Source organism: Thamnophis elegans, chromosome 3, assembly GCF_009769535.1.
Source record: "Thamnophis elegans isolate rThaEle1 chromosome 3, rThaEle1.pri, whole genome shotgun sequence".
In the NCBI taxonomy this organism is placed as follows: domain Eukaryota; kingdom Metazoa; phylum Chordata; class Lepidosauria; order Squamata; family Colubridae; genus Thamnophis; species Thamnophis elegans.
The window spans coordinates 8,810,321-8,836,474 of record NC_045543.1 but is presented as its reverse complement, the minus strand read 5'-3'; the positions used below and the strand labels follow the sequence as shown (position 1 = coordinate 8,836,474).

General features: G+C 39.5%; 1 protein-coding gene across 1 annotated transcript in view; it reads left to right on the top strand.

Moving 5' to 3' along the window:
* NBAS (NBAS subunit of NRZ tethering complex) overlaps positions 1 to 26,154 on the top strand; it is a 193,881-nt gene that overhangs the window by 49,645 nt on the left and 118,082 nt on the right. Inside the window, 4 exon segments of the mRNA XM_032213456.1 lie at positions 2,550 to 2,686; positions 18,538 to 18,621; positions 21,686 to 21,839; positions 24,083 to 24,268. Of these exon segments, the coding sequence (XP_032069347.1) occupies positions 2,550 to 2,686; positions 18,538 to 18,621; positions 21,686 to 21,839; positions 24,083 to 24,268 (561 nt within the window).

The following is a 26,154-nucleotide window of genomic DNA, read 5'->3' as shown; positions in this document are numbered from 1 at the left end:
TATACCCTCTCTTAATTTCTGCAAAACTTTTCCTGTATATTAGAAGTTTTTAAAATTGGTATTTAATGATGCCAGCGTAAAATGCAGCACAACGGTTCTGAGGTCTGTGTGGAAGTAAATCATGTTGAGTGCTAGCAGCTTATTCACAAGCAAAAGTATGGTTGTACTTGTGGAATCTTGATTGAAATATGATTTCTATTTGGCATACCCAATAATTAATGTGGTTTCCTGCTTGTGTGATCTTTTATCTGACAGGGGATAAAGAGGGTCCTTTTGTTCTTTTCTCCCCATAACTTTATTACATACTATGGAAAAAACGGTGTCCATCAGACACTTCCTGTTGAGAAATAATAAGTGAGGCCTGTTTTAAGTGATAATAGACTTCCCCTTCTGGGGAGAAACACTGTCTCTATCTAAATATGAATGATAGCAATAGCAATAGCAGTTAGACCTGTATACCGCTTCATAGGGCTTTCAGCCCTCTCTAAGCGGTTTACAGAGTCAGCATATTGCCCCCAACAATCCAGGTCCTCATTTTACACACCTTGGAAGGATGGAAGGCTGAGTCAACCCTGAGCCAGTGAGATTTGAACAGCTGAACTGCAGAACTGCAGTCAGCTGAAGTAGCCTGCAGTGCTGCATTTAACCACTGCGCCACCTCGGCTGATATGCTACTTGCTGTTGAAAAGAATACTGAGAGATTACCCTTGGCGTATTGATCATCTTTAATGGATAACATGCAGTATGATAGTTACGTGAAAGGAAGACATCTCTCATCAAGGACAGATAGACTTACCCCCACCTCCCCAAGAATACAGACAAGGAAACCTTTCAGTACCCATCTTTTCTGCTAGTATTGTTAACTCTATTTGAAACCTATCCGAAACAATTTCTAAGTAAATTTGTGCATGTGACACACATATACTGTATCAGAGGTGGGTTCCTACCAGTTTGCACCTATTCGGTAGAACCGGTTTGTCAAATCTACCAAATCGGTTAGAAGAGGTTCCACCAGTGGACTTGGAAAGCAGGCCACACTTACAGAAGAGGTTCCAAATTTTTTTGAAACCCATCACTGGCAAGGATCTTGTAACTCGACAGCTTTAAGACTTGCATGCTTCAATGCCAGAGTTTCTGAATAGCTACTTGGACCGACCTAAGTACTAATTCATAATTTCATATCCGGTCACATGGGTGGCAAGCCACTCCCATTCGGTCACATGGGTGGCAAGCCACTCCCACAAAGGAGGCCACACCCACAGAGTAGGTTCCAACAATTTTTGAAACCCACCACTGTACTATATGTTAATGTGCATTTGTGTATACATACTTATATCCACCAGGAGTCACAAAAAAGGCAGAATCTGATCTTAAAAAATACTAAATGAATTTAGTGCTACCAATTCAAATTAATTGATTGTAAATAGCGTAAGTAAAATTAGTAAAAATAATTTAGTTTCATCTTAGTACTTACCCATGTTTTCTCTCATATATGTCACTTTCACACATAGAAACACATGAATAACCTTCCCCTCCCCTGTTTTTCCCCCCAGGAGGAGGGGCGGGGAGGAAAGCAAGAAAAAGAATAGAATGGAAATTGGGTCAGAAGAAGCTTCACTGTGAAAAAGAATTATTTAACTATAGGGAAATTATAGAATGATTATTTAACTGTAACAAAAAGGGTAAATATTTACAGGGCAAGCAGCCATGCCCAAGCACCAATTAATCTTCAAGATCACTCTTGCGTTTCAGTAGTATTTTCTGCAGTCATTCACCTTCATGTCATTGTTTCTTTGTTTCTCAGAAAATTTCTCAGTATCTTTTATAGTCAGAAAATGTGGAACAGCACCGTTGCCCCAGTGGTGGGTTTCCAAAATTGTTCAAACCTACTCTGTGGGTGTGGCCTCCTTTGTGGGAGTGGATTGCCACCCATGTGACAGGATGGTGGGAGTGGCTTGCCGCCCATGTGAGCGGATATGAAGATGCCGACGACACTTGTCAGAACCACCTTAAATTACCTCACACACAGCACTGGCATGCATAAGAATATGATGCAAACTTGTTTTTTAAAAGGCATCTTTGGTTTGCGTTAAAACAACTTCAACACACGCAATGTTCTGATTGCACCACAAACGCAGCAGTCATCCTTACCTTTCACAGAGGCACTGAGTTTTATAAATATGAGCGTGAATAGTGTAGAATAATCATATCCAAGGACCAGTGGTGGGTTTCAAAAACCTTTGGAACCTCTTCTGTAGGTGTGGCCTGCTTTCCGGGTCCACTGGTGGAACCTCTTCTAACCGGTTCGGTAGATTTGACGAACCGGTTCTACCCAATAGGTGCGAACTGGCAGGAACCCACCTCTGCGTTGCCCCCAATTTACAAGTAATTAAAAAAAAAATCTTCCTATCAATAAATACTTCTAAAGATTGACTTTACATTTTTCAAAAAAAGAAAATTACTTAACTTCCCATTAATTTCGTGTTCACTTTTTTTTAAGCAGAATGTATAATTTTTCCTGAATATTAAAGCAGAACTTTTATGTCTAGGAAAGTAATGTAAGAGGCTTGGAGATTTTATTTACCTATCATGGATCCGATCTGCTTCCGTATTGGCTGCCAGTTCTCTCCAATTTTCCTGAAACTACCTCCCCACATGAATATTCTTTTTTGCTGCCTGAAGCTTGGTGAGTGTATACTTTTGCTCTCTACACATCAATGGAAAATTATACATTTCACGTTTGAAACTCAGGGATTTCAGTTTAATAAAATGAGCAGAATTTCTGAGTAATAACTTAGTTTAAAATATAAATGGCATGTGCTGCTTAGGAGAGCTTCCTAACACACATTTCTAGCAAAACTCTGCTCAGTTGGTTACTTTTTTTTTCTAGAATTGATTAGTGTCTAATTTAGGTACAAGATGTATATCTTAAGTGTTGTGGCCCAGCAGGAGCCGTTGGAGCTGCTGCCAGACTCCAACAGCGAGGGGTCTTATGAGTCGGCCCTGGAGGAGGTGGAGGACCCTGGACAGGGTTCCGACTCCGAGCAGGGCGCAGAGAGACTGGTTGGCCACCAGGTGGTGCCTGAGCCTTGGATCAGTGGGGAGGAGACAAGAGTGAGTGATCCAGAAAACACCTGTGAGTTGTTCCGGGATGCACGCTGCCGAAGGGCTACTCGGCATCAAGAACAACTGCGTAATTACAGGAGGTGATTACGCTCAGCTGATGCTCATTAAGATCCTCTCCTGATTATAAAAGAGACTGCTTGAGCCACGCTCTTCTGCACAAGTCAACGTTAAGGACTACAAGAAACAAACTTGGCAGGCTGGATTGCTGCCAGAGTTTGTTTGCATTGCTGCCAAGGTTTGTAGGACTTGCTTCCAGAGTGCTTATCTCTTTGTTTATGTGGCTTACAGCCAATGAGAATCTGGACTGATTAAAAGAAACATTCTCATTTACGTTGGTTTTGGCTTTCGTTCCTGGACGGAGGAGGGGGGTCAGAACACTTAAGGATGTCCTTTTTTCAGAAGTGCATTTTTGCACTTCTAATGATCATTGATCATTAGCCACATTCTCATTCTTTATTTTTAAAAAAGTGTCTGTTTGCAGTTTGGGATTACTTGTCATTTTCTTTACTGTTCACACATATTCTTTGTTGAAGAGCGGATGAATTATCTTCAGCTGTTTGAAGTCTGTTTTTATCTAAGTGCATGCCTGATTCAGTAATCAAACCACGAGAAGCTGCTTTGTCCCACGTTGGATTACTGATTCATCCACTTCAGTATCCTTTATAATTCTAACCTTTATAATACTTTCACCTAGTGGTCTTTCCCAGTGTTATCTGGGGAAAAGAACTTGGTGTCTTTTTCTTTAGAACATATACTATATCACTGACTACATTTTTGCTGTTATGCTGTTGTTGAAGAATAGATTGCTGTAGACATTATCTTAAGGCTGACCAATCTGGTATTTATTTCATCCTTATCTGGAAGTATTAAGTGATGATGCAACAGCCCAAAGGTGCTTTTTCAAGAGGCAACTGGACCTTCTCGTTTTTCTTTGAAGACAGTTCATTTCTCATCCAAGAAGCTTCTTCAGTTCCTACTGGATGATGGGGAATGGGAGGGTTTATATTCTCGGCAGACAGCTGGTCATTTGCATTCTTTTAGAGAGTCGTTGAGGCCACCTGGAGGTTTGTCTATGTCCTGTGTTGTAGAGTTATGCTTTCTGCAGGATTTTTTCTGCCCTGTATCCCTTCAATGCTGAACACAGGGGCAGGCTGTTGGGGATGAGTCTGGGTTATCTGCACCTCAAATTGAATAAAAAAAAGCTGCTTATTATTCATCATTGAAATCACCTGATTGTATTTTGGGCGTTCGGCAACTGGCTTGCACTTATGACCAGTTGCAGTGTGCGGTTCACCCACAATACTGCAAAGCCCTTATCCGCGCCGACATAAGCGCGGAGGGCAAATCGTGCCGTCCGAAGCGCTAAGGAAAACGGCGACCCTAGCGCAACGACATAACCGCGGAGGGCAAATCCGCGCCTTCCGAAGCACTCAGCACCCTAACCCTAAACCTAACCCTAAACCTAACCCTAAACCTAACCCTAAACCAAACCCCTAAACCTAATCCTAACCCTTACCTTAATTTAAATCGGCTTTCTGCCGCCGCGCTGTTTTAAACCGCCCTTCTGTCGCCGCGGTGATGATGTCGCAGTGATGACGTCGCGGCTTTAGTGACGCAGTTTCGTCACCGCTATTTTGACGAGCGCGGTTTTGTCGGGCCATGGCAGTGTGCTATGGTCATGCAATATGGTGAAAAACATCCATTGGATATGCTGGATTTGCTTAACAACCACTTGGTTCATTCAGTGACTGTGATTCCCTTAGTGATTACGTTGACGCGCTTAACCATTGTGAAAACAGTTTTAAAATTGAATCTGGTCACATGGTGCCTCAGTATACAACCCCAATGACTTGCAACCAAAATTTCGGGCCTTTTGTGGCTGTAAGTTGAGGACAACCTATAGAAGAGAGCTCTGCAGTTCACCCCAAAGCCTGTGGAGGGCCATGTGTGACTTATGGAGCCGAGGTGGCGCAAGGGTTAGGGTGCAGTACTGCAGGCCACTTCAACTGACTGCTATCTGCAGTTCGGCGGTTCAAATCTCACCGGCTCAAGGTTGACTCAGCCTTCCATCCTTCCGAGGTGGGTGAAATGAGGACCCAGACTGTGGGGGCGATATGCTGACTCTGTAAACCGCTTAGAGAGGGCTGAAAGCCCTATGAAGCAGTATATAAATCTAACTGCTATTGCTAACTGCTATTATGGGTCGCAGATTGTCTACATTAGTTACTGCTAATTTCTATCTACAGCATAGAAAAGACTGTACTCTTGTAGTATTGAGAATGGTATTAAGAAGAGGATGGACAGAGAGGGTAGTAATAAAATCTATCCAAATTTTCCTTCATGCCTTTTTAGTCTAGTGAAAGGAGTAATGTAATTTTCAGAGATAATTCTTTGTACAGTTTTCGAATAAGCCTCCTTTAGAAATTTGGAAAATCTTTAGAAAAGCGTAGGAGATAATATAGTGTGGTTAATTTTCTAATATAAGAGTGTGATGGATGAAAAAGCCTTCTGCCACTTGGTTTTAGTTCAAAACCCAAATCAGTATTCATAAATGTGAGAGTGAGAAAACAGAGGGGGAATGGTCTGACAGGATGGGACATTAATATTTCGGAGTAAAATGTCTTTGCTTCTTAATATCTACACATGACATGTTAATCTATTTCACACTGTCAGCTTTTTGTCATTGTATTTTCTTCTATCCCTGTTAGCTTTTAGTCCTAGTTTTCAATTATTTAGTCTTAAGGCAGCATCTTTAATGATATTAAAGGTCAAAAACAGTGATTTTCCCTCCTTTCAAATGTAGTCGAGGTGGCGCAGTGGTTAGGGTGCAGTACTACAGGCCACTTCAGCTGACTGTTATCTGCAGTTCAGCGGTTCTAATCTCACCAGCTCAAGGGCGACTCAGCCTTCCATCCGCCCGAGGTGGGTGAAATGAGGACCCAAACTGTGGGGGCGATATGATGACTCTATAAACAGCTTAGAGAGGGCTGAAAGCCCTATGAAGTGGTATATAAGTCTAACTGCTATTGCTATTGCTATAGTCTCTTGTTAAAAGCTGTGGTAGGGTTTAAAAAACTGATAAAACAGTGTACAGTGTTTAGATACTCAGCCTGGAGGGACATTCTTTGTAATTTAAAAAAAACAAACATGCATTGTGAGGAGTTTAAGAGAATACCTCTAGAAAATCTTCCCCTTCATCAGCAATAGAACTGCATATAGCTCAACCCTTGTAATTTTTTGTTTCTGTTTTCAATGCATTAAAAATAATATTGCAGTGTTATAGCCAAGATATTAGTTTATACAGAGGAATCTCAGGTAAATGACTCCCTCATCAGCTGTAATTTTTTTTTTGAAAAGCCATTTATGGCTGCCATGAAAGGTGGTGAAACAGAACTATATCTTTAAAGCTACGGTTCATAAATATGCTCCATGGTCTGCACTAAATTTCTTTCAAATGTTTTTCCTAAGTTATATCTTCTGATGTTTGACTCATCCTGATAACAGCTCCCGTAATATAGTGTCTTATTAAATTAATTCAGCTAATTATGAAATGAAGGGAGAAGAAAGGCAATTGATATCCAATTGGCATCCTGGGTATTTGAGAGAGCTGATGTCTGTTTTCAGTTGGACTGGCATGCTATTAACCTGTGTTTCTTTCACTTTCAGTATCAGGTCCCTGTATTGAACTTATTGAAAAAGAGACCAGATTATTTGCAGAGTAGTTGTGATGTTGTTTATTTCAATCTTGCTGAGCCTTTACAATGCATTGATTCAATTACTTGATGTGAGATAGCAGGTTTCTGACAACTTGGAACTGTTAATTATGCCATATTCCCAGGATGGCGTACCTAAAGCACGCGTGCCACAGGTGCCATGCGGAGCCATTTGTCAGGGCACGCGAGGCGTTGCCCTGTCAGGTGGCCAGCGCGCATGCGTGCGCTGGCTAGCTGAGTTCAGCCTTTTTTAAAGCCATTTTTCGCCCTCCAGAGGCTTTATAGGAGCCTGGGGAGGGCGAAAACAGTCTCCCCCGTCCTCCCAGGAGGCCCTCCGGAGGTTCAGGAACTTCCCTGAAACCTCTGGAGCACAGAAAAACGCCCCTATGGGCAAACCGGAAGTTCGGGAACGGACTTCCGATTTGCTCAGAGGGCCGGTTTAATCCCTTCGGAGCCTTCAGGGGCCTTCAGGAGGCTTCCCTGAAGGCTCCAGAGAACTAAAAACGACCCTACGAGCAAACCGGAAGTAGGGTCGTTTTTAGCCCTCCAGAGCCTTCAGGGAAGCCTCCTGAAGGTCCCTGAAGGCTCCGGAGGACTAAAAACGGCCCTACGAGCAAACCGGAAATCACTTCCAGCCTTCTGAGGTTAGTAAAATGAGGGTCCAGATTATTCAGGGTAATATGCTGAGATTTGTAAACTGCTTAGAGAGGGATGTAAAGCACTATGAAGCGATGTATAAGTCTAAGTGCTATTGCTATTTGAAATGCCCGTAAAATCCACTTATAATTGGAATGCTTCCTACCATTGATAATTGTCAGGTTCTGTGCAAGTCAGTGGTATTAACAGATTCGAAAAATCTGCAATCAGCTGCAATAGAAATGAATATTAGAAGCCATGCCTTCCTTATTTTTGATTTTCAAATCTATTCGTTACAGTGTTTCTACATGCCTGGCCAAATGAAATGTTTGTTGTAGCTTATGATGAGAAAGCCTTTCTATAGAGTTGATAAAATGCCCTTTATAATCCTTTAACTACATTTTTTCTTTTAATAATAAGAATGCCTTCGCTTGCTTCTTTTACTTGAAATGCTCTAAAGCATTCAGTGTTTCAGTCTTATTATAAGTCTTTCTTCTTAAATAATTTGTTTGCGTAGCTGTTGTTTTTTTTATAAATTGTTCCCTAAGAGCACAGTTGCAAAGGGCCCCCCTTGTGAAGATTAGAACAGCAGGAATTATTGAAACAAGCAGTAGCTGAACCTTTCAAGTATATCTATATCTCTATTATGGCCTTATTGCCGGAAGACACAAGATACATCAAATATGTCTATCAAATAAATGCAGAGACACACATACCTAAATCAATAGATATAATCAAAAGTAAGCATAAATCAAGGGGGAAAATAAACATAGAAAATAAGAGAGATGATAGATTAAGATTAACAAACACCTGCTGAAAAACTTTGCCAAGAAAACTTCAAGGACTTGTCCAGGCGATATCTGACAATTGGTCATGATTGAAGAAAAAAGAAAACAGTAGGAAAAAAAATAAGTAGAACCACAAATTTGAGCAGCCTAGGAGGAAACATGGGAATCCTAATCAGACAGAAGAAACAACAAATAAGGTTCTGATTTACTGCAGAATATTGCTTCAGGATGAGATAAATAAATGTCATTCAATATTTCCTGTAACGAGAGCAACAGAGGCTCAAGATTTCCTCAGAAGCCTCCCTATGGGGACAAATAGATTAATGTAGAAGAATCTATTTCTGGTGAAATTGTTTAAAATGTCTGGGTTATTTCATTTCAAGAAATGAAATGACATATACTATCAACCATTCCAAAATATCTAGAACAGTGTTTCTCAACCTTGGCCACTTGAAGATGTCTGGACTTCAACTCCCAGAATTCTGTGGGAGTTGAAGTCCAGACATCTTCAAGTGGCCAAGGTTGAGAAACACTGATCTAGAACAATGAATTATGTTCCCTTAAATTGGGCTTGCCAGCAAACAGTGTGCAAAACTAGATTATTCCTCTCCTCTCCCCCAACCCCATATATCTTTTTTGAGGCATCCAAGTCTTCTATGAAGATTTTTTCCAAGCAAAAGGGGAAGTGGCAAGGAAAACTAAGGGGAAAAAAATTGTTGTACAACCAGAAAAAACATATTTTCTGAAGAAGGGGTGATAATCAAATTCAGTTTATTATATTTTAGGGTGGTTTCAAAGAAAAATGTAGACGTGAAAGGATGTTTTTTAAATTTCTGTTGTAGAAACTAGCCAATAAAGTTTGAAGAAAAGAAAAGGAAATTATCTCAAAATTAAGTCAACTTCTTCACTAATCTACTGGGGCATATTTTTGTGATATATTTTTTTTCATTTATTATATTTTGCAGGAATCTTAATCAAACGTAATTTATTTTATTTGTATTTCACATTCCTAAACTGCCCATCTCCCTCAAAAAAAAAAATGCATGGAAAAGTATTCTGACCACCACTTTGTTCGTTCAGAAACGACAGCCACACACAGCTTGCAAAGGAATGTTTTTATCAGTCCCGGCTTTTGCTGGCTGCGAGCCCAAAATAAACATAGATAAATTCTCTGGCAAAAAGTTAAACAGCAAATGCAAAAACAAACTCTTACAGCAAACCACTTCTCCAAGTTGGTTTCTCTGAATCATGAACACGAACAGGGAACCTTGACTAGAACAGGAACGGAACGGAATAGAACGGAATGAGCGAACGTTGACTTCTGCCACTAGGGCGTGGCACCATCAGTCTTTTATCTGCAGGAGGAGATCCTTAATGAGCCACAGCTGCTTGTTATCCTCTCCTGTGAGCATCCTGAAACCACTCACAGGAGGTTTCTGTGTCAGAGTTTGATAGCAGCTCCAAAGGCTCCTTTGCAGCATACATGAAAATAAATCTAATTAAAAGTTATTGGGTTTATGCGCAAGTAAAAAGCATTAGGACTGAGCTTTAAGTGCAGTTCAGTTATTAACATAAATAAATTGAATACATAATTTAAAAGTAACTTTATTTTCAAAAGAAATCTAAAGCAGGATTGGCTTGTTTAGTAGTTTGATAGAAGACTGTGTTAACAAATCCCAGGGCAGTTGGCTAACCTCTAAGATAAATTCTAGGGTGACAAACTCTCGTCATCACGGCGGTATCACATGATGTATTGGGACTTTCCCCCCTTTTGCTAAACTGGACGTGGGTGTGGCCAGCGTGTGATGCATCTGACCCGCGAGCCACGAAATTGACAGCGAGTTTGACAACCTTTAATCTAAGACATTAAAAAGTCATCCTAGAAAAAGACAGTGAGAAATCCCTTCTGTATTGTGCCAGGATAACTGTGGGCTTGTTCATATAGATTCAACTTTGGCTCGAGGGAGTCTTTATCTTTTAATTAACTAATTAACTTTCATGAGTCGTGAGTGATAACCAACTTTAGTGAAATATAAATTTGTATGATCTCTTTCGAGACTTTGTAGCAAACACATTTTAACAGACCAATCTATTTTATATTTCATTTATTATATCTCCCACAGTAGAACACAGCTAACATTTATGGGTGTTATCAAAGCAGTTATCAAAAGTTTTTCTGTACAGGTTTTTGGATCCAGGCCATCACATCTATATGCTATTTTCTTTCCCTCTAATGCATTATCTATACAATTTTTACATAGTATGAATATGTACCTCCATGTCTTGATTTTATAGGTTGAATGTAATATACGTATAAGACTATTTTATTCATAAACGTCCAAAAGCTTGTTATAATAGATAGGGTTGCTTTCTGTTCTATGTTGAAGGCTCAAAAATGTTTGCAAGTTCTTGCCATTGGTGTGACAATACATCTAGTTTATAGGAACCAATTGTAAGCATTCAGTATTTACTACCAAGGAGTTCTTTAATGATGTCATTAAAAAAAAAAACCTTAAAAAATGTCTAATGGAAACAATAAATAAATAGTCACGATGAAAGATGTTCCAGTGTCTTGGAGACTTTTTCTAGCATTCAAATGCCTGAGGTGCATTTAATCTACTCTTTGAAATGCTCCCTAGATAGCATTTTGGAATACTGCGCTTAATTTTAGGCAGCATAATTTTCTCTTTACTGGCAGAGTGCTGATATGAATTCCTTGGCTATTTGAAGCTTGAAACCCTCTAGGAGAGGCTATAAAATTATCTCTTTACAGGGAGGAGAAAACATATTATAAATGGTTCATTTTAAAAGACTTCACTTACTTACAGAGAGCGAAGAGCCTGACATCTGTTGGTTTATAAATGTAATGGTCAATAATGTGGGTTTACTTCGGCTTGATGGTCTCCTGCCTTGGTTAATAGATGAACTCTGGAGAATTTTATTACAGAAAAGGCTTTTTTTCCGCCCTAAGCATTTGCTTAAATGGCAAAGCATCTCTTATGTAGATTCAAATACAGGTTTCCTTTTTTCTTATTTCTTTATGCAAAATGTTAGCAGCTTAAGATAATTCAAAGGAGTATCCTACAAAGCAAATGTGATATAAGCAGATATTAACCGCTTGTTACAAATGCATTCAATACTCTTAATAGAATCAAATGGGAATCATATGTATTGCTATCATCTCAAACATTAAATGTATATTGGAAGAGTATCCAAAGCACAGTGCTAAAGTGCTAAAATTAAAATGGCAATGCATGTTTATAAACATGCAATTCCAAAAAAAAGTGATGAAAAGAAAGAGGGAGGGAGGGAGGTGGGGGAGAGAAGCTGGGTCCAAGATATACGTAACAGCAGAGGCCCTATTGTTTATAACAATGACATCCTTGGTTCTTTTAAAAATAATGTTTAATTCAAGACATTGAAAAACTTAACTATTCTTGTGTTACATGTTTGATGAGGAAATGTTTCTGGTATGGTATCCAGCCACAAGATGATGCTTCTAGCTTCCCTGATGATATACTACTGAAAGAATCTAAAGGATTACCTGTTTGGATGTATATCCAATGCCATGCCTAGCTTTTTGATATTTGCCACAGTGTTAAAAGAACCATTTGCAAAAGCTGTTCATTGACATTTAATGCCATAGTGAAACACAGATTTATTTGTTGTTGCATATTGTAAGCTTTGTGTTACTGCTATGTGATTCCTAGGGCTTTATATATTTATGTTTATTTATTAAGAGTAAAAGGAGACTCACCAATTTAAACTTCTAAATTCCAAAATGGTTTTTTAAGCTTCATCTGTTCTGTAATAATATTCATAAGGTACTTAACCTTGTTCTTTTAGTTAATTCATGTTAACAGTACAATTATCCTCTATCTTTTATATCCAGACAGTTCCAGATAAAGCCAAAATAAGTACATCGTATTAGCAGAAAGGATTAAAACTATAGAAGTGCCTGGTTAGGATTAACATTAATATACAACATTGATATGTGTTGTATGTTACATTGGGATGGATCAGTTCCAGAAATGAAGTCAACATAAAGTAGACATACCTTCCTCAAGTTGTTATATTATTTGATATAATATATAAAGGGATTGGACATAAGCCAGAGGATTGGGTCTGTGTTTCCTTCTCGTAGGAGAATATGAATATATTTAGATATGTGTTGTGGTCCAGCAGGTGCCGTTGGAGCTGCCACCAGACTCCGACAGTGAGGGGCCCTCTGAGTTGGCTCTGGAGGATGTGGAGGACCCTGGACAGGGTTCCGACTCCAAGCAGGGTGCAGAGAGGCTGGTTAGCTACCAGGAGGCACCTGAGCCTTGGACCAGAGGGGAGGAGACAAGGGAGAGTGAGCCGGATGCCAGTAGTGAGTTGTTCCTGGATGCACGCCATCAAAGAGCTACTAGGTGTCAGGAACAATTACGCAATTACAGGAAGTAATTGCACTCAGCTGGTGGTCATTAGGCTCCTCTCCAGACTATAAAAGGACTGCTTGTGCACATGCCCCTCTTGCAGAAGTCAACGCAGGAACTAATGTCGGAGAACATTATTGTGAGCTTGGCAGTCTGGATTGCTGCCAAGCCTTAACTGTGTTTATTGCTGCCCAAGCTTCTCTGTGCCGGGTTGCTGCCAAGGACCTGTCTGTCTGTTAATTAAATGCCGTAATTTATCTCTGGCTCAGAGTGTGCTTTGGTGTGGAACGAGGAGGGGTCAGAACAGATATGTATATGAATATTTTATGTTTTATACATGGGTAAAATGTAAAATTTTACAGCATATTACATAAATCTGTCTCCACCCCAGTGTGTTGCCATTGTGCAAAAGAGAAACAAGAGTTTTGCTATTTACCTTAACCCTTCATTGCCCTACCAGGATTGAGAGAAATATGTTTTGACAAATAGATTAGGTTTTTAGGCTCTAGTCTTTTCAGAACTCTAACTTGTGCATGAAGTCTTCAGATTTGAAGAAATCTTCTACGGCAGGGGTATCAAACTCTCAGCCTGTGGGCTGGATACATCACGTGCTGGCCACGCCCACCCCCATTTTAGTGAAGGGGGAAAAGTTGTGATACGTCACTTGATGACAATGTGTCATCATGAGTTTGACACACCTGTTCTAAGCTAAAGAGGTACGTCATCCCAGCAGGTAAAGGGCAGTAGGGAACAGGTCAAGGGTATTACGGAAGAGGCATGCAGAAGCCCATAAATTGGGGGGTGAGGGTATCATAGCTCTTTCTTTAAAAAATGGTTTTCTTGAAATGTATCCTTGCTAAAATGGAGGGTGATGATTCAGTGCAATAGGAAATGCTAAGGAAGGACTCAGCCAATGGCCTGGCATTTATGAGCTGCACCTGAATCATATGTGAGGGATGCTGGTTGGGGAGAGCAGGAGATAGGGTTCACCGACAAAAGGGCGAAGGACAAAACCGCGCCCGACTAAACCGCGTTGCTGACGTCATCAACAGGGCGACAACAGCGCGGAGACAGAAGCACGCTGTAATCCCTAAACCTAAACTTAACCCCTAAACCTAAACCTAACCCCCCCTAAACCTAATCCTAAACCTAACCCTAAATCTAACCCTTAACCTAACCCTAAACCTAACCCTAAACCTAACCCTAAACCTAACCCTAACTCTTAACCTAACCCTAAACCTAACCCTTACCTTAAGTTGAATCGGCTTTCTTTCAACGTGCTATTTAAAGCACCCTTCTTTCTCCACGCTGGCTGTTGTCGCCACGTTGATGACGTCAGCGACGCGGTTTAGTCGGGCGCGGTTTTATCGTTCGCCCTTTTGTCGGGTCACAGGAGATAGTACTGAAGAGAGGGTACATTTCTTTACAGTTACATGGCAGTGTTGATTAGTCTTCTCTCTCTCAACTAACTGGGTTCCAGGACGACAGTAGGGAAAAGAAAGCAACAGAAATGGGCTCTATTTTTCCAAGCCAGCAAGTAAAGACTTTCCATACCCACTTTCCCCACTGTCTGTGATGGGAAACCATCTTATTAACAGATTGGAAACATATCCTTGGGACGGCCCCCGAAGGCACAGAGCTAATGAGGTTTACATGAGAGAGAAACTGACTTAAGTATCAAATAGATCAAATGCCATTAAATATCACTAAATCACCGAAGCAGGAGTCCAAGTAACCGCTTCTTCATTTTTTGAGGTCTGCGTTACATTGAATAGTGGCTGTAGCAAGACCTTGACTTAAAAGCTTAGCTATAACTTATTCGGAACAGATTATCATTCTGCACTAGCTTCTCCCTTAGGGTGTGGAATTTAAATCCCACACCCAATAGTTCTTTATTGTACTGTCATAAGTATAACATTCAATAGTTATTGGGTATTTGATTGTTACGAATGGTGCTAAGTAATAGCAATAGCACTTAGACTTATATGTCACTTCATGGTGCTTTTACAGCCCTCGCTAAGTAGTTTTACAAAGTCAGCATATTGCCCCCAACTATCTGGGTCCTGTGCAGAGGTGGGTTCCTACAAGTTCGCACCTATTCGGTAGAACCGGTTCGTCAAATCTACCGAACCGGTTAGAAGAGGTTCCACCAGTGGACCCGGAAAGCAGGCCACACCTACAGAAGAGGTTCCAAATTTTTTTGAAACCCACCACTGGTCCTTGGATATGATTATTCTACACTATCATGCTCATATTTATAAAACTCAGTGCCTCTGTGAAAGGTAAGGATGACTACTGCGTTTGTGGTGCAATCAGAACATTGCGTGTGTTGAAGTTGTTTTAACGCAAACCAAAGATGCCTTTTGAAAAACAAGTTTACATCATATTCTTATGCATGCCAGTGCTGTGTGTGAGGTAATTTAAGGTGGTTCTGACAAGTGTCGTCGGCATCTTCATATCCGGTCACATGGGCGGCAAGCCACTCCCATCCGGTCACATGGGCGGCAAGCCACTCCCCCAAAGGAGGCCACACCCACAGAGTAGGTTTGAACAATTTTTAAAACCCACCACTGGTCCTGTGTATTGGACAGAAATGCTGAGAAAGTCTTTGTGTAGGAATCTTAAGAACTTAAACATAGAGAAGATGAGGCATGAGATAATGGCAAAGAATAATTCTCAAGAAAATGTGCTCACTAACCTTTTTTTTCCTTTTTCTTTCTTTCTTTTTAGTGTCAAGATGTTGCTTGACACTAAGCTAATGTACTGTTCTTTTAAAAAGCAAATTAATTAAGGAAAGTTTAGTGGGGAAAATTTAATACCCAGAGGCTGTTCCCAAAGCAAAGAAAATTCTCAGCTTTCCTTAAGCGAGGAAAAGGTTAAATTCTCCCTTGATGCCAGTTTTGTTTTAATTATTTTAATACGCCATCCCTACTGCTTCCTTTGGCATATTAAAATCTTTGCAGATTAAGTGCAAATATCCGTTCAATGCAGGGGTGCACATCTTTAGACCCTGGGGCCACTTTCTTTCTCAACCAAAGCCTGGCTGCCGAATAATAATTTTTAATCCAGCAGCAGGTGGAGTTTATTAATTGTATGGGAAATAATCATTCTGAGTTAATTTCATTTTCTTTTACTTAATTCAAATTGAGTTTTTATTCCAGCCTGCCCCACCCTTGCATGCTATTCAGTTCCTCTTGTGCGCCTGATTGATTGTACTTTTGACCTTTAATCCCAAAGGAGAATTCTAATAATAATGCAGTGCTTAAGGAAAACTAACCTGTGCATTCAGAGACTGCCCCAGTGGTGGGTTTCAAAAAAATTTCGAACCTACTCTGTGGGTGTGGCCTCCTTTGTGGGAGTGGCTTGCCGGCCATGTGACCTGGTGGGAGTGGCTTGCCGGCCATGTGTTTTCTCTCTCCCTCTCCCTCTCTCTCTCTCTCTTTCCTTCCTTTTGTCTCTCTGTCCCTTTTTCCTTTTTTTCTTTCATCTCTCTTTCACTTTTTCTTTCTTTTTTCTTTTTTTTATTTATTTCTTCCTTTCTTTCTCTTTCTCTTTCTCTCTCTCTCTCTCTCTCTCTCTCTCTGTGTGTGTGTGTGTGTGTGTTTGTGTGTGTGTGTGTGTGAGTGGTTGGTTTCAAAAAATTTTGGAACCTCTTCTGTAGGTGTGGCCTGCTTTCCGGGTCCACTGGTGGAACCTCTTCTAACTGGTTTGGTAGATTTGACGAACCGGTTCCACCGAACTGGTGCGAACTAGCAGGAATCCACCTCTGGACTAACCCCTTCACAATTCATCTGTTTCTGTCATAAACACTAAATTGAAAACAAATTCTACAGTTTAGATTTTGTGATCAATACAGAGGTAGACAAACAATGGCTCTCAGGTTAGGAATGATATTTTTTTAAAAGACAAAATGTCTTTAAATGTATGTGCATAAAGACTAAGTGTTTTCCCATTGACTGGTCTTGAATGTGATCTATATTTGACTTAAGGACAGGGAATTTGCAAAATGGGCAAAGCCTTCTGTTGGAAACCTAGACTTGCCAAGGCTTGGATAAATACATCTAAGTAGTAGAACGTATTAAGGGAGTGCCTCAAATAGTGGAATAAGAATGTAAGGATCTAGCCTTCCCCATCTAGTCTAGCATCAGTATAGCATAGTGGTCAACAGGTTATCTTTGGCAAGCTCACAGCGGTAGCTCCATTGTATAATTGTTCCATACAAACAGGATTTAAGGCAGGCTGCTTGTAATTGAGAAGGTAATAAATTGCTCTCAGATCTTTCTAACTAACTGCCAATGGCTAGACTTCTGACAGCAAGTCCCACACTTTAAATGTGGTTAACAGTATTTCTTCCTGTCTATCTGTCCTGAAGGTCCCTGTATTTAATTTCAATAGATTATGTAAAGTTCTAACATTGCCAGAGAGGATTAAGAAAAAAAGGTCTCTCCGTGTTATCTGCCATGCATGATTGCCGAGGTGGCACAGTGGTTAGGGTGCAGTACTGTAGGCCACTTCAGCTGACTGTTATCTGCAGTTCAGCAGTTCTAATCTCACCGGCTCAAGGTTGACTCAGCCTTCCATCCTTCCAAGGTGGGTAAAATGAGGACCCAGACTGTGGGGGCGATATGCTGACTCTGTAAACTGCTTAGAGAGGGCTGAAAGCCCTATGAAGCGGTATATAAGTCTAACTGCTATTGCTAATATATTTCTACTATGTCTCCCCATACTGTAGTCTTTCCTCTTCTCCTCCCCCCCTCCACTTTTGGGTGGTGGTGATGATGATGGTGGTTTCATATTTATTTATTTTTGTAATTAAAAAAAGTTTTCCAGCTGCCATAGTGTGATTAAGGCTAGAAACTAGGAGATGGGAATTCTAGTCCCACCTGAGACATAAAGCCAGCTGGATGACCTTAAGCCAGCCACTTTTTGTCAGTCCTAGGAAGGAGACAAGACAAACCACTTGTGAAAAACTTTGCCAGGAAAACAGCAAACAGGCATTTGCCAGTTAAACAGATCAGACGTTTTCACACATTTCCTTAATATTCTTAAGTTGTGGTCACAAGAATTGTAGACAGTATGCTAACCATAGATTTGCACAAGGACGTAATTCTATTGACAGTTTTATTTTCAATCCCCTTTCTTATTATTTCAAAGAGAGAATTTGCCTTTCTCATAAGAACTGCACACTGCTTACATTTTTATTTAGCTGTTCATTGTAATTACAAGATTGCAAGATTTAATTTTCTGGTCAATCACTGCCAGCTTAGATCTCATTAACGAGCAGGCAAAGGTGCATTGTATGCTTTGTGCCATCATGCATCACTATACTATACTTTTGATTAGTGAAAAACGATGACTATTGGAAGGAGTAATGCAATGGAGAGCATGGCTGCTGATCAACCATGATGATCATGTACTCCAAAAGTTGAACTGTGCATTTCATTAGATTAGATTTTTAACACATTGCATATACTGTAGGTAGTTCTCAACAACCACAATTGAGCCCAAAATTTCTGTTGCTAAGTGAGACAGTTGTTAAGTGAGTTTTGCCCCATTTTATGACCTTTCTTGCCACAATTGTTAAGCAAATCACTGCAGTTGTTAAGTTAGTAACATGGTTGTTAAGTGAATCTGACTTCCCCATTGATTTTGGTTGTCAGAAGGTTGCAAAAGGTGAATCACGTGATCCTAGGACATAACTATCATAAATATGTGTCCGTTGCCAAGCGCTTGAATTTTGATCATGTGACCATGGGGATGTGGCAACAATTGTATGTGTGAAAAACAAACATCAGACACTTTTTTCATGGCCGTTGTGTAAGTTTGAAGTCTATTTTGTTTCTATATTTGCCACAGCTACAGTGAAAAAGCACTTGAGATTGTTCCTTGGAGTGAGAAAAAACACAGGGAAGAAGATTGGTGTGAAGGGCCCCCATGCAAGTAAGTATATGTTAATTTAATTTGATATTTGCATTGGTGATTCAGTCTTTTTCTTTAAGTTCAGTAGGACCAACTCTGCAATCTTTCTGCATTCTCCTTTGAAAGCAAAATGCCAGTTGCATCGTTTCTCTCTCTTAAAAAAATAAAATATATTTGTTAGATTTTTTGATCGTGACCCGTCAAAACCGCGGTCCACTAAAGCGCGCCCGATTAAAGCGCGTACCTGACGTCATCAGCAGCGCGACAAATACGACCGCGGAGAAAAAAGGGTGCTTTAAAAAGCGCTTTTAAAGCAAGCCGATTCACATAAAGGTAAGGGTTAGGGTTAGGGTTAGGTTAAGGGTTAAGGTTAGGTTTAGGGTTACGTTAAGCGTTAGGGTTAGGTTTGGGGTTAGGTTAAGGGTTAGGTATAGGGTTAGGTTTAGGGTTAGGTTAAGGGTTAGGCTTAGGGTTAGGTTTAGGGTTAGGTTTGGGGCGGTTAGGTTTAGATTTACCCTTTAATTTTAAGTTTACTGCTCACAGCGTGCTGTTTTCGTCACGCTGTGATGACGTCACGTACGCGCTTTTGTCGAGCGCGCTTTAGTCTACCGCGGTTTTGTGGTGGAACCTTTTCGATACAATAAAAGTATTCAAAAGAAGCAAACAAAAACGAGAAAAAGTAAGAAACATTTGCTCATCTTATAATTAGAATTACCAACCAATTCTTTTCCCTTTTTAATCCCCAAATATTAATTCAGTCTTTTATTTTTTCAACAAAAAGTTCAGATAAAGTTTCAATTTTTTTTAATGTCATTTCCCCCCCATGATCAAACTTCTCCATTTCTGCAAGTTCAGTCAACTTTATAACCCAATCTTCCACTGTAGATATTGCATTATTTTCCCATATTTTTGCATACAATGATCTGTCTGCAGTTGTTTTGTCTCTTTCTTGCGAGAACTTGCAGTCCTGAAGAGATGAAGAACACTTCAAAGCTTTGAGTATGCTATGATAAAATTAGGTTTATTAATCAGAGCTGGCATGCTTTCTTCAGAGTTTATTTGGGGATACATATAGTTTAATTTTTTTAGAGTGGTGCTGTGGCCTAGAGGGGGAGCTCTCACCTCACAATCAGGAAGCTGTGAGTTCGATCCTAGGTAGAGGCAGATATTTTTCTCTCTGGCACAATGAGAATGAACAAAACTCCGCATTGGTGACAGGAAGTAAACACTCCACTAGCACTATTCAGTTGCCCAGACTTCACCCCGCGAAGGATTAGGGATTCGTTAAAAGAGGATGATGATGATATAGTTTAATTTTTTTGTTCCCATGACTCTAATAACCATAGATTTCTTATATGGAGGCTACTTCCTCTTCTCTGAGTTTTTCCCCCCTAATGATGCCATTTCTTGGAGGTATTACATTAGGTCTTCTACTCCTAACTAACTAGATTCTAGTTGCATTAATACCTGCTCAGAGAAGTAGCTTTTTATATGACAAGATAATGGGGATTAAATTGTTTCTTTTTAGAAGCACAGAACTTCCCAATTCTGCATTTGGTATGTAATTGACATTGCTTTTTGGAAGCCACCCAGAATTGATGTAAGATGGGTAGCTAGGCTATGTTTTAAATAAAATAAATAAATAAAATAATTATTTACAATATTTTTTTTTATCATATTTCATTTCTTTTCCTTTTTCCTGCCTCTTTTCTCATATCCTCTTTTTTATCTTTTTACTCCAGTCTCTTTCTAAGAAAGAGGCACTGAACGCTTTACTTTTCGTAATGCAAGTAATCATCTATCTCATTACATGCACAGAAATCTGTATACATGCACAAAGCTATGCTCTATCTACATACTTCTTGCTGTTGAACAATGGTGAAGGTTACTCTGTGGAGTCAAATGTTTAATTTTGTTGCTTAGTAAACACATTTAGAAGAATTCCTACCAGGGTGACAAGGATAGACGACAATATCCATTCTTAATGCTCCTACTATTGTGAATTGCAGTTGGGAGTTAATCACAATGCCCTTACTTATAATTGGACAAAATTTTGCACCCCAGTTAGAATGGAAGAGCCCAGTTTGCCACAAGAGAACAATTTCTGAACAAAAGGGAAACCCATTTGTACATTAGATATACTTTTATGTTTACATACAAAGACTAATTTATTCACTTCCAGTAGTGTAATAAAAATGTGTACGAACATAAACTCTTGTTGATGCAGCAATAAAGTTTAATTACTTAGTAATGAATGGAAATGCAGTAGGTGTAATCAACTTGTTTGTATATGGATGTTCATTCAATGAAAATCCCTTTATGTGCTAGAAATATCAATGTAAATATTAAATTAGAACCTTTCTATGGCTTTTTTAAATATACCAGTTTCTCAGAATAAAATGTTTGAAGAAGAAATGAATCTGATTATCTATCTATCTATCTATCTATCTATCTATCTATCTATCTATCTATCTATCTATCATCTATCTAATTTGTGTATCACCCAATTCTCAATTACTCTAGTGCAGGGGTGTCAAACTTGTGTTGTCACGGCGTCATCATATGACATATTGTGACCTTTTTCCCTTCAGTAAACTGGGCATGGGGGTGGCCAATGCATGACACATCTGGCCCACCCACCACAAGTTTGACACCCCTGCTCTAGTGGGTCGCAACAACTAAAACAAGAGAAATACAATTAATTTAAAGACTGACATAGCAGTATTTTAAAACTTTGTTTGGAAGGATTTGTAATAAGTAATAACATTTGGTTTTGGACATTGGCCAATCAGAAGTAGCATGCCCAAGTACACTGAAATTAAAAATGAAAGTAAAAATTAGGAATAAAAATAGCTGAATCACCAAAGGAGGAGATAAAAGTAACACAAACTTGTTAATATGTTACACAATATGCATGTTTGTGGGGTGGGGAAGGTGCTTTTTTTTCTTTTTAACAATGATTCTTCGAAATGAATCATATTGAGTTTTATAGCCACTAGTTGTTAAACTCATGCATTCAGTTCCTTTTCCACATAAACATCTGGTTTCTGGAGTCTGCATCTATATTTTTGTTTGTGATGCTCAGGTTAATTATTGATCCAGTTCTTCAAGATGAAAGTGAAATTTTGTTCGTCTCTCAACCTGAATTGTTGAAATACAGAGCAACTGACCTTTCAATAAATTTAGTCACGGACTGGTACTGGAAACGAGCAGAGGAGATAGAAAATTACTCTATGCAGGTAAACACAAAACTATAGATTATTTTTTTAAAGACTCATATGCTCTGTTATGTGGAATTAAAACATACAGTTTCATATAGATTAAACCTGATTATGTTTCATATGCTGTACCTCCCTTTGGATAGTATCCTAAAAGTGCTATTTCAAAAGGGAAATGGGCCTTCTTTGTTTTTCCTTGAAAACATTTTGCTTCTCATCCAAGAAGCTTCTTCAGTTCTAACTGGATGAGAAGCAAAACATCTTCAAAGAAAAACAAAGGAAGTCTAGTTTTGAAAAAGCACTTTGGGGGCAGCCGTGACCTGGATGACTGAGAATCTCCATAGAGTTTGTATTATATATACACCGAATATGCAACATATAAGGGAATATTTTCACATGTAATCTACCATATCAGAGTTAGATTACTAGTTTTATTATAGAATTTTAATAGCTTTATAGTGTTTTTTTTCAGCAACAAAGATGGTTGAGTGGGAGATGTCAGTTTATCTTTCAAATATTCTGTTGAGCTATATTCAATACATTTAAAATAAGCTTCCCGTTTTAAAAAGTTCACCAAACTATAGAATTGGGCTTCTGCCTGTTTTGAAGGGCTCACTTGTAAAGTGCTTGTAAAAGACAAAGATCTTTAAACTTATGTATGGTTTGAAAAAAATCCAGTCTTACTTTTAGTCTGATGTCTTTTAAAGAGAGGATTATGTGTACAGCTCCATTAGGCTCAAATCCACAGCATGAGAATACATTTATAACTAGCTAGCTAGCTAGCTAGCTAGCTAGCTAACTAACGAGAGCGAGAGAGAGAGAGAGAGAGAGAGAGAGATGATAGATAGATAGATAGATAGATAGATAGATAGAGATAGATAGAGATAGATAGATAGATGATAGATAGATGATTGATAGATAGATAAATAGATAGATAGAGATAGATAGATAGATAGAGATAGATGATAGATGATAGAGATAGATAGATAGATAGATAGATAGATAGATAGATAGATAGATAGATAGATGATAGATAGATAGATAAATAGATAGATAGACAGACAGACAGAGATAGATAGATAGATAGATAGATAGATAGATAGATAGATAGATAGATAGATAGATGATAGATAGATATAGATAGATGATAGATAGATAGATGATAGATAGATAGATGATAGATAGATAGATAGATAGATAGATAGATGATAGATAGATAGATAGATAGATAGATAGATAGATAGATAGATATAGATATATAGATATAGATATATAGATATCCATCCGCTATCTTTCACTTGTGTTTTTGTTCGTAAGTTCAGAGGAAAGCTTTATGAAAGTGGTATTTCTTCAGTGATAGCCACTTCAAAATCATCACGAGTGTTCAAGGCATTAGTTACTGATTATTGTAAGCTGTGACAGTTGTACTTCTGAAACTGAGAAAGGTGCCTAACAGCATGTTCTATCTCATAGATGTGGATATGTAAATTCTTCTTTGCCACGCCAATTTTAGAGAGTAGTAATATCAAGCACAAGTAACATATTTTGCGAGAAAATTGCTAATTTCACATGCACTTTACTGAAATCTCTTGGATGGATGGCATGTGAAGCTGGTGATATATTTTCAAATTGCATTGTGGTTTACAAAATCCTCACTTGTCATAACTATTTTTCTCTGCTTTTTAGATTATTTTTCATTTCACGTACAAATCTCTATCCTAGGGCTTCTGTAGTGAAGACAGGGACAAATGATTTAGATCTGAATGAAAGCCAAATAAAGCTACCCATTCCTCATGCAGGGGTGGGATTCTACCGGTTCGGACTAGTTCGGGCGAACTGGTTCACTCCGACAATTTCTTCCCCAAGCAGTAACACAGAAGGTAAGTTTTCTCAAAACCGTGCATGCGCACAAAGTGCGTGTCAGGCACGTGCGCCCGCAAAGCACATGATCACCGAACCGGTTGTTAAACTGGTAGGATCCCACCACTGTCCTCATCCCAGATAAGTTATTATAGGCTAACTATATAAGAAAATTTGGGAATTAAATCAGTTCAGACTGACATCTGGTATGACTGAATTTCAAAGCTTAGTATTAATGATTCAATCTAAAATACCATTATAAAATGGTATTGCAATCAGATCAGAGTTGTGAATTGTGTCTGAAACACGTTCCTTCAGTTCTGAAAACCTTGCTAGAAGATGAATAAGTCATGAATGGCTTGCCATTCTCGTTCCATTCTATTCTCTGCTTGTGGTTTAAATAGGTAGATTGTGCTCTCTCACTGGTTCGCCTTGGCATGGAAAGGAATATTCCTGATCTTCGCTCTCTCTGTGATGATCTGGTTACATTGGAGACCCTCGTCTACGAGACTGGATGTGACATTACTTTGAAGTTAAAAGAGTTACAGCAAATGGAAAACATTGAGAAGCTAAGGCTGTTAATGTCAAAAGTAGGTGCATTACTTTTTGCCCCGTGGTGGGTAAATGGTTTTCTTTTTAAAGTTATGTTGTTTTGCAATGAAGTTTTGCCTTATACAAAATAGCAGTCCTTTTGTCTTAATCAAAATCATCTTATTTTTATCTACTTCTACAAAACTTTACTCTTAGGAGTTCAGAAGATTGGATTTAATCTGGAATGGTGTGCTAATAAACATTTATTTTAGATAGCATGGGTGTGCTGCTTTCTCAAAGACAATCATTTCTGAATGAGAGGGAAATGGGAGTAGCTCATTGTCAACATGATAAAAAGTTCACGTTTTAAGCCTCCATCATTCCTTAGAATGATTTGAAAATATTCATGTAACAATATTAATTCATTTTGCATCAGTATAATGTGCAAAATAAAATATGCTTTTACAGTGATAGTGAACTCTAAGAGGCAGAATAAGGACCAGCGTCGTCCTTATTGTGACCTCTGTTGTTCTGACCGAGGCTAAATTAAGAAGCATGAAGCAGAGTCTTGGTCCCGGCAAAACCTCTTTTATTTACATGACTGTGAATTCCTTTCCTTCACAGTCAGCAAGGCTTAGCAAACAGTCTTTCAGAGGAATATTTATCAACACGAACCTTATCTCATTTGGAAAGATGCCAGGTAACTAGTTTCCAAACGCAGGGCAAGGCAACACTTGGCACAGAGTCTCTTATCACAAACAAAACTTTCCACTCTTGTTTCCTGCAAAAGTCCTCTCCCCATTCGCTCCTCTTTTGTTTCCTATGGGAGGCGCCAATCACCTCCAAGGTGTGGCTCTACTCCCAAGTTGACCCTGCTTTCTTAGTTGTTCTTGTCTTCTGGCAGCGCTGCACGTGCTTACACTGAGAACAGGTTCCAGCTGTTCCTCTGCCTCACTGCTGTCTAGTTCCCTCTCTACCTCCTACGCAGACTCCTCATCTGAGCTTTCCTTAGTCCCCAGGACTGGCCCATGTTCCTCCCCAACCTCCTCACTGTCTAACTCTGCTGCCGACTCTTCTGGCCACCAGGGAGCCACAACATCTGTAGCCAATTCCTTCCTGTGGGGTTAAAATCCTCTACCAAGATTTGGTAAGGACTATTGCATTTTAGATGAGTTATGAAACCAGTCCCATAATGCAGGGGTCCCCAAATCCCGGTGCATGGACCGGAACTGGTCCACAGTCCGTTGGGAACTGGGGCACACAAGCAGTGGGTGAGTGCACAAAGCTTCATTTGCTTAAGTATGGAATTAGGTTATGTACATAAAACATATCCTTCCTCCCCACCACTACTACAACTGCTGCCGTTATCAGTCCGTGGAGCCAAAAAAGGTTGGAAACCTCTGCCAAAAATGCCTCCTGGTGGTCAGTATCTATAAAAAATACCATCCAGGATACACCTTTTATATAAACAGATAATTTCCCCCCTTTACTGTGGATGGGAGGTAAGGTGAAAGTCAGGTATTGGTATTGGTATTTATTCGATTTGTAAGCCGCCCTATTCCCCGAAGGGACTCAGGGCGGCTGAACAAAAACCAGGGGAAGGGGAAAAACAAATACAGAAAGTAAGACAAACAGGACAGTGATACAACAATTTAGAAAAGCACAGCAAGCACAGCAAATTCGAGTGGGGTGGGGGGGACTCAACCCCAGGCTTGCTGGGACAGCCAGGCCTTAACGGCTTTCCGGAAGGCCTGAAGGGTGGCGAGGGTCCAAATCTCCACGGGAAGCTCGTTCCAAAGGTAAAATTTATGTGGGGACATGACGGAATTTAACATCAGTGGCCCTCTAAAATCTTTTATAGTGTCATTAGAAAAGAAGGCTTAAAGATCAGGAAAAGGAAACAGGTTGAGCTACATTTATGTGCTACGTTTACCTTGATTTGATA